Source organism: Sinocyclocheilus anshuiensis, unplaced genomic scaffold, assembly GCF_001515605.1.
Source record: "Sinocyclocheilus anshuiensis isolate Anshui unplaced genomic scaffold, SAMN03320099.WGS_v1.1 scaffold124, whole genome shotgun sequence".
Classification (NCBI taxonomy): Eukaryota; Metazoa; Chordata; class Actinopteri; order Cypriniformes; family Cyprinidae; genus Sinocyclocheilus; species Sinocyclocheilus anshuiensis.
Genome location: NW_015554082.1, coordinates 1,509,519 through 1,519,282, shown reverse-complemented (window position 1 = coordinate 1,519,282; position 9,764 = coordinate 1,509,519). Strand labels below are relative to the sequence as shown.

Sequence of the window (9,764 nt, the reverse complement as noted above, 5' to 3'; positions counted from 1 at the left end):
ATCAGTGGTCATTTAGCAGATGCTTTTATACAGAGTGACCTGCACTACACACATTATATTGACAGACCACCCTAAACAACCTGAGGTTAGCTAGGCACGACTTAAACTCACAACCTTTATAACCACTATGCCACACAAATCATATTTAAAGCTCACTTCACTCTACACATCTCCTCATTGCCAGAAGAACTTGTGCATGTGGTAAACAGAAAGTTTTCTAACGCTGTCAAATGGTGTCACTGTGGCAACCTCAAAACTCCACAACTTCACCATGGAAATCAGTGAGTGCAGCCTGCACTATGATTCACTGGAGACTTGTTAAAGACCTTAAATACTGACACACACCTTGTTAAACGCTTCCATTATCATGCATGAGAGTCTGGTGGGTGAGCACTGTCTAGTCCATTTCAGCTGGTTGAGTTGTCATTGGCAAGAAGGCAGATGATGCTCATAGAGATTGAATGGGTGGTCCAAGACGTAAAATGCTCAAAGCAAACAAAGATGTTTCAAAGCCAAGTCAACTCTGTAATCACAAAAGCATGCATGCCATACATTTCCATTGTCAGGGCTCAAGTTGAAGTCGGCGGCTGACGGGCGGTCGCATTATTGCACTAAATCCTGCTTACCCATATCCATGTATTTATACAAAAGTGGAATTCCCGTAAGCCGGAGGGAACAGGTTGCTTTGTACCGACTTGCAACCGTGACATACAACAATCAAGGCCAGACCAGGCTTGCAGATTCTGCACCAACAAGACAAAACTGTTGCTATTCATTTTGCTGATCTCAAGAACTCTGGATGAGAGCAGTAGTGCAAATTCATGTTTCATTATAAGATTTACAAGACAAATGATCTTTGTTCCTGACACTCCTAAGCTCTTCCACATGCTCACAGTTTGAAGGAAACAATAATCATGATTCAGTGCAGAGTCTTGCATGAAGAGACAATCCCACATACTCAACGAGTCAGTGGGGAGAGGTAGAGTCCCCTTCACGCCTACCTGATTCTCTGGCTTCAAGCATCTTTTCTCTGTCTGCTCTCAAAACCGTCCGGAGTTTAATGATTCACATTAGAGCAAATGGCTTAACCCGTTAAAAATGCCCACAATCTAATCAGTAAACTAGACAAACCATATCAATACACAATACATTGTGAAAACTGGGAGCTTTCGAAAAGTCAACATTTGACCATGAAAGTGACCTGCTGATCACAAAAGATGATAAACTGAATAATGTTTTGACTGTTTTTGTTCATACATTAAAGCCCAGTGTTATTTTGGTCCACACTGTTTTACATTGTATGGTACAAGAAGATTTGGATCAACATGAGGACAATTATCTTTGGAGCTTTCGAAAAGTCAACATTTGACCATGAAAGTGACCTGCTGATCACAAAAGATGATAAACTGAATAATGTTTTGACTGTTTTTGTTCATACATTAAAGCCCAGTGTTATTTTGGTCCACACTGTTTTACATTGTATGGTACAAGAAGATTTGGATCAACATGAGGACAATTTTCTTTTTTTTTTTTTTTTTTTGATTGAACTGTCCCTTTAAAACCAAATCACTATATCCATATGAACCTAATAACTGATTGAAACAACAACAACATGATAGTCATCACATTCCCATACACCAAGGAAACATTAAGCAGCATGATAAAAATAGTGACAGAAACAACATGCTTGCTCTGAAGGGGATGTCTGCTGGATTTCTTTTTTCTGTCCTCCGTCCCTTGTGTTTGTGTAAACACTCACATTCTGATAGATCAGGAATTTGGCAGGGAGCAAGGAATCTTGTAAACGGTAACAGTAACCGATGACACGGCCCTCACCTTCTGCAAACAGATGAGGCAGGTGGTTCAGACATACACCTGTGGAAACCTAATAACAGGGTGGCAAACAGAAATACTGCTGGATTTAGTGATGGACTGAATGTTTTAGGAGAAAGTGGTAGAGAGTATGTTGTTCGAACGTAAGCCGAGCTCTGCATGCTCTGTAATTACTTGCATGTGTCTACCTGGTAGTTGTCTCTGTTTTTAAGTGTGTGTTTTATGGTGCTATACACAATCCTAGATGGCTAAGGAATTGTGTCATGAGTTAAGAGAGCTTGTCATTTATTGTAAGATAAATGTGCATGTTTAGAATGGAAACCAAAGACAGTGGCATGCAAAAGAAAGGTAGACAAGTGTGTCATGCTCAGATAAATACATTTGCTCTTAGCTTCCGCTTAACAAAGGTAATATTATCTCTTCTGTTTCTCAAAAAATAACTAATGATGTCTTACATTTGACCTTTTTAGGAATCATTAACTTTGGGTTTAGACTAGGCTATGATTTGTGAACAGGAGACCTACTATTATTTCCTTTTATCTTTGATTTGTTGTGTAAACTCAGTCTTTTAGAGGTGGATGACTGGGGTTTAACTTTACTGGGAGCGGCATTGGCGGGAGGAACTGTACATGTAAAGCAATCTGTGTCTCCAGACCAATGCCTGACCAGACGCAGCCGGTTTGTTCTGAGAGAGCCAGCAGGATTCATCTCATTGTCTCAGTGAGGGAAAGAAAAATACAAGAGCCAATGCCACAAGCAAGAAGCAGCGCTCTCATTCCTGTACCATGCCAAAACAGCAACTATCAAAACAGTAGGACTTTCAGGAGATCAAGAGAAGTACTACCGCCTCACCATAGGGGTCCTGTTAGAACTCAGCTCCTTATAAAGAGAGACTTCACTTATTATAAACAAAGAAGCACAAGAGTAAGAAAGATCTGAGAGCAAAAGTCCAAGAGAAATTGAAAACTAAACTACAAGCCTCTGAATCACTATGCCACCCACAGCGGGCTTATGTTCCAGGTGTATAGTTTCTTCTGAACGTTTGAAGTTGAGGGTCTGTATGAAATAAGATTAATATTAAGTTGAAAACAGAAAATTCTTGTAGAAAACGATGAGAAACATCACATGAGAAAAACAGTTTAAAGTCAGTTCGTATAGATCTATGTGCAAAAGATAAGGCACTGCATGAGAGCTGATGGGAAGAGTAAAAGAAATCCGACTGATAACCACGAATCGGTTTAGTATAACGAATCGTTTGGAAACCGATTCAGCAAATCAGTAAGTATGGCATCACGTGTCATTATGCATTATTAAGTCCTAAATATTTTTTTCAGCTCGTTTTCGGCTATTATATTAATAAGTAACTTATTCGCCCCATCAGTCAAATCCTCGGTTCATTCGAAATGCATTTACTTTTAGCCCTCATCACGAATTGTACACATCCGAAAAAGAGGTTTCAAACAGTCAGTTATTGACTCAAGAACCGCTCGAACCGATTCAGTTCGATTATTGAATGAATCGTTCAGTTTGTGAACGGGTTCAATTTATTCAACAGATCCGACTCAAAATAACGATTCGTTCATGATTCGAACATCGCTAATATGGAAAGAGGAACGCATTTGGTGCAGTGCACCTCCAATAACAAATAAAAAAGTGGATTTAACTGTTTACCTGCGCTTTCAAATCATTGTTACATAGTCTGTGTGCAACAAGAGCAGTCGCGGCTATGCATAAGATGACAAGTAACCTAAACAAATGTATCCAAAAATAAGTCTACGCTTATCTAGCGTCATTAGGGTTCTGTTAGTTTAGGTAAATAAACTTTTCATGCAATCATTTTACTCACGTTTGCCGTTTATTTCCATATCAGAAGAATCAAACAAAACTCCTCGACTTGTTGGAAACACCCATCGATGTTAAGTACTTAAGTGACAGACACTATCGGCATTGACAGATTCTCAATGAAGTTAGAGACAGACTTCCCTCCATTATCCTGCTGGGTCCTAATGCTGCCTCTGACCGGGTTTGATTACAGACTGCCCCACATATCTACTGATGCCATTCATCACACAAAAACACAGTTTTACAGAAGAAAACAAACTTTTATTGCAATATAAGATGTACATAGTCTGTTGAAACTGACAGATAAATAAAGGTAGGAAGGTAGCAGTAGTGATTAAAAAAGAGAGAATCAAAAATATGGTTATACTCTAGCTCTCTTCCTTCACTATGAAATGAATAGAACACTTCATAACAATCTATTGGGCAAACAGGTTGTAAACACTACACACAAAGGCAGAAAACCCAGTTACTGTTAGGTCCTAATCAAGGTTACAGTTTGTTATTTGTCACTTGCTTCAATGGTGTGATTTTTTCATCAAGTAATATGTGAGTGTGAACAAGTTATGTTCAATGGCCTTACAATCCATGTTTACCTCCTCTGCATTCAATTTATTACCAAATCAGGTGACAATCACCCTGGCAATGACCCCAAAATGTAATTAACCCACTTAAGGTATCACAGCATTTCCTAATCCATCCTAACAGGAGTGATGAAAGTAAACTGCACTATCCTAACCAACAGATCTCTTTTTTAAGAGCATAACATTTCAAAAAAGAAAAGAAAAAAGAAAGAAAAAAAAAACATTGCACCCTAATTCTTATCTGGTTTGTCTTCATCTGTATCAGACACAAGCCATATGTATTTCTACCATCACAATTTACAATGTATGTTTCATCAATATTAGTCTAATAATCCTAAAGTCTTCTTGTGAGAAAAGTGTACATTCAGTATTCGTTACTCCTTGGAAATGACCTGAACAAAGTACAGCACCGTAGTGCTCAATTTCATCTGCTAACTTCACAAATAACAGTCAGACTTTGGTATTCATTGTCAAGCAAATCATAGCTTATTTCAGCCCGTCTAAGCTTATGTAGTCCTTGAATAACAGTGAAATAAAAGGACTGAAAAATATTATTTTATAACCTTTAAAATTAAATATTACTTAATAATGTACTTGATGGATGACATTAGATGATTCATCCACTCTCATTAAAGTTGTATTAATCATATTTACATTCTGTTCACTCACTTTGCTGGTGCATAAATTAATAGAGAACATAAGGCAAAATTCAAAATCCTTTAATAAGGAATCCTGATTCCTTAGTTTTGTCATTCAGAAACAAAATGAAATGTGTTCACTTTACACTCAAGTCAAAATTAAAATGTTCCCACCATTCTGTGTATCATGTTATTTATTTATGTCTTCCTTTGTCAGGTATTCTAGCCTGTCTGATCATTTATATGCCTCTGTCACAATAAAGAGTTGCACAATTTCTAGGTACAGTCCAGGCATGACTATGTGTCTGAGACACAGGATGTGTTTGTTTAGTTAGACTGGAACAGGTATTCAGGTCTCTGTGTGTGTGTGTGTGTGTGTGTGTGGGACAGGAACACTAGAACAGCCGGGCTTGTTTCTTCATCTCGTTCCTCTTCCACAGTGCCAGACGGTCAAACTCCACCATCGTCATCCCAAACACCTCATAGAACTCCTCAGGGGAAAGATGCCGCTAAAATGTCAAGGAAACATACTACTCAGTATATCCATCTATTCATCTGTTTTAATTTTTTGTAAGCACTTATTAAATATTGAGAGAGAGAGACAGAGACAGAGAGAGAGGGATGGATAGACAGATCGATAGATAGATAGATAGATAGATAATATTCTCTTATGCTCACCAAAGCTACAATTATTTAATAAAAAATACAGTAAAACAGTAATATTGAGAAATATGACAATTTAAAATAATTGTTTTCTGTTTTAATATATATTTTAAAATGTAATTTCTTTGTGAAAGAACCAAATTAGTTTGAAATAGAAATCTTTTTGTAACATTGTAAATGTATTTATTGTCAATTTTGATCAAGTTAATGCATCCTTGCTGAATAGTATTAATTTATTAGGTAGTATGATAGATAGATAGATAGATAGATAGATAGATAGATAGATAGATAGATAGATAGATAGAAAATAATTGTTTTCTGTTTTAATATATATTTAACATTTTAATTTATTTCTGTAAAAGAACAGCATTTGTTTTTAACATTGTACATTTCTTTACTGTCACTTTAATCAAGTTAATGCATCCTTGCTGAATAGTATTAATTTATGAGGTAGTAAGTATATTAAGTACACTCTAAAAAATGCTGGGTTGTTTCAACCCAACTTTGGGTCAAATATGGACTAACCCAACTTTTGGGTTAAAAATGTAATGTAAAAATGTAACCCAACGGTTGGGTTAGTCCATATTTGACCCAATGTTGGGTTGAAACAACCCAGCATTTTTTAGAGTGTATTATTTTCTTTCAAACAAAAATCTTACTGACCCCAAACATATTGTAATAATATCATAAACGGTTTACCTCCAATCTAGCCCGGTCTGCATCCTTTGGCAACCTGTTACGCCCCCTAGTGGTCACAATAAGTGCTTCATATGGGTAGATCTGTAACAAAAGTTAGCAGTGCATGTCATTGTAAACTTTAAACTACATAAACGCTGAAACTCATATTTATTGATTTACAAGTAATTGTCCTGACTGAAACTTTCCTTCATAGATTGGTAATGGAAAGCTAAGCATTGTTCTCAGAGCAGGCTGTGCACTGGTGGACCTCCTTTTCCTCTCACTTACAGTTGAAAAAGTGAAAGGAAATCACAGAGCCTCTGGCACAGTAGCTGTAACCGAGACAGGAAGCGACACCAAGCAGAACAATATAGTTCTTGACCAACCAGGAGCAAAGGGGTCAGACAAACCCCTGCCCTCTCCACGACCCCTGCAGTCTCCAACTCACTAAGGGCCAGCTGGGGAAGGACACAGTGGCCTTATGACCTGGAAGCACTAATTTGTCCATCCTCTAGTTTCCACATGCTTTGACCAGCAGGACGTTGCTTTGACCCATCAGGGTTCATTAGACTGACATAAATCTGGGCTTTCCTCTGGAGAAGACAGTGGGCTAATGTTTCAGAGGTGCCTCTGTTTCAGGATGTTTTAGTGTCCCCTTTAATCCTCTGGTAATGCTAAACCATCATCCTTACCTTGTACTCTGTTGGGAAAAAAAAAAAAAAATTTAAAGTCAGAACTAATTTTTGTACAAATAATTTCACTTCTAAATAAAATCTCACCTTAAAAAAAAACTAATTTACTTACCTCTGATTCCCCAGTTGACTTCACTGCCACTGTCATACTGATAGTAGTCTGCACTTTGTGGCTGGAAAACAAATAAACAGGCAAACAAATTGTGGATAAAGTTTTAATTGACATTTCCAACCCATCTGCTTTTACTGCTCTGTCTGTCCAGTTACTGAACATTAAAACAAATATAAAAAACAGACCAAACAAGCAATAAACAAAATATTCAAGACATAGTATTTGTAGTTACAAAAATGCAGATGTGCTTTACAAAAATGGAAGTTGTAAATAAAACAATTATTATTGGAGGTCATTTCATGTTTAATTCACTGTGTTACTTGCCAACTGTTTGTAAATTTACTAGCAATTTATGAGTGAAAATTGTTTTACTTTTTTTTTTTTTCAGTGAATCTTACCCTGTGCAATCCATTCCTGCCATATCCGGGCAAAGAGGCTGACTTGGATATGTAGTCTTCAAGTAATAAGAAAGAACAATAAACATGATTTGTTAAAATTTGTTACATTTTGACTGCCTTGTCCATGAGTGCACAGAAGAGGGCGCTAGTGACCAGGCTTGAATCCGTGTTGACAACACTGCAAATATTTATCTGTTCTTTTATTTATGCAGAACTTTTATCCAAAACAAATTAACTACAGACTACAGACACAGCCTCCCTGGGGTTAAAAGCCTTGCCAAAAAATTATGAGAATTATATACCTTGCCAAAAACATATGAGCAATTCTCAGGAGTTTATGGTTTTCTCTAGGATCTTCAGGGTCCAAAAAGCTTACAAGCTTACAAACGTATATGATAAAACGTAATACTACAACAGCTTTCAAATTTCAGTTTCAAACTTCCTACTATAAATCCTTTTTTTTTGTTTTTTTTGACAAATTTTATTATTTTATTTATTTATTTAAGAGTCACTCACCATTCTCTGCTGCAAAGTTTGTCCGAGGAGCTGAAGGAAAGAGAAAGGAACATTACAATTTCTTTGGTAATCTGAAAATGAATTCTATGTAAATAATAAATGCAAATCACTAATTTAGGTAAAATAAAGCAATAGCAGTACACTATAAGAAACATTTCCCCTTAAACTAACAGTCATGCGCATAGTGTGGAATGACCTAAATATGCAGTTACTGGTACATAACATGTTGCAGTTTAGACCGATACTGAGGCTTCTTACTGTATGTCTGCCATCAGGTCAGACCTCTGAGTCCCCTGAGTTTTGGGACCACTGAAAGAACCATTGGAAAAGTCTCAAAACTGTCAACAAATAGAGCAAGCTGCTCACCAGCCACACTAAAACACGGCACATCAAAGTGCTCAATGAGCCTGAAGAATGCTGATGAATGGGAAAAAAAGCCATGGCAGTGTAAAGAAAAAAGGAAAAAGAGAAAAGGAGAAAGCAAGGGAAACAAAAGGAAAGTTATGGATGAAAAGGAAGAAAGTCTCGCTAAGAAACCTGACATGAAACTATATTTTGAATTATGCATTGCATTTTATGCCAGGACATTATCCGGATCTATTTAGTTAATTCAATTTATCAATTTAATACTTTAATCCTGATCAATGTAATCCTTGCTGAATAAAAAATAAAAAATAAAAAATTAAACAAAATAAAATAAATGAATAAAAATTAACTTTTGATTGGTAGTGTATTACATTTATATTTAATGTATATACAAATTAAATATGAGATTAAATACAAAGACAGAAGTTGCTTCCTTTTCCTCCTGGCTACACAAGATTATAATGAACATCCACAGTCCCAACTTTCTGGTTATGTTTTATTTATCTACAAAAACTCTTACCCACAAACCATCTAATTGTGTGGGAGTGTTTGATCATCAGCAGCATTAGGTGTCTGTCTAAACCTTCCAGGATGTCACCACTGTAATCCAGTGTATTAACTCAGTTGCATAAATTGGCTCTACAACGTCACTCCCAGACTTCCCCTTGATCTATTTCATGTGCTGTGCAGTAAATACCACCCATTTCTATTCATGAATAAAAGAAGAAATGGGACACCAGCATGGGCTGCACCAAGCATTGTGAAGTGTAGCGATGGATATGGGGGAGGGCGAAGCAGGAATAGCGAAGCCAGATCCATGTACCGAAAGGGGAGGAAAACAGGGAACTAAAGAGAGGGAGGGGATGAAGGGAAAATTCAAGATGCTTCATGCACTTCCCCATGAGATACACAGAAATAGAATTAAGGATAGCAGCCCTCTCAGATGCACATGAGGAGGAATGGAGAAAGAGGAAAAAGAAAAATGAGAGAGAAAAAAAAAAGAGTAGGAGTGGAAGGTGGGTTGTAATGTAGGAAAGTTATTAAGTGAAGACAGATACGCATACCAAAATATATTCAAATTAATACCTAAATAGGGACATAGTAGTATACTTCAAATATGATGTAAAGTTCACTTAAAAAAAACGTTTTTACTATTTAATTAGTAAACTATTAGTATACCTATAAGTTCACTTTTAGTATAGTTGCAGTACAAACTAAACATTTTGATGTAAACTAGTTGTGTACTCAAAAGTTTACTACTGTTATACTTAAAGTATACTTAAAAGTACACTTTTATATACTAGAAAGTGGGCCAATTTAGTCCCAAGGAGTATTGAAACAGTACACTTACAAGTATACTACTAGTACACTGATATTTGTATACTTACTACATAAAGTATACTTAAAAATATACTTGAACTTTACTTAAGTATACTTACTAAAAT

The 9,764-nt window shown here is 36.5% G+C and overlaps 1 protein-coding gene across 5 annotated transcripts in view; it reads right to left on the bottom strand.

Moving 5' to 3' along the window:
* Nucleotides 1–4,211: 4,211 nt before the first annotated feature.
* Nucleotides 4,212–9,764, bottom strand: part of LOC107669080 (actin-binding LIM protein 3) — a 58,816-nt gene continuing 53,263 nt past the window's right edge. For all 5 annotated transcript variants that reach the window (XM_016461178.1, XM_016461179.1, XM_016461180.1 and 2 more), the window contains 6 exons: nt 7,954–7,983; nt 7,438–7,493; nt 7,040–7,100; nt 6,928–6,935; nt 6,257–6,337; nt 4,212–5,403 (listed from right to left, as the gene is read on the bottom strand). In XM_016461178.1, the coding sequence (XP_016316664.1) occupies nt 5,290–5,403; nt 6,257–6,337; nt 6,928–6,935; nt 7,040–7,100; nt 7,438–7,493; nt 7,954–7,983 (350 nt within the window). In that variant the 3' untranslated portion in view covers nt 4,212–5,289. The remainder of the gene's footprint in view (nt 5,404–6,256; nt 6,338–6,927; nt 6,936–7,039; nt 7,101–7,437; nt 7,494–7,953; nt 7,984–9,764) is intronic.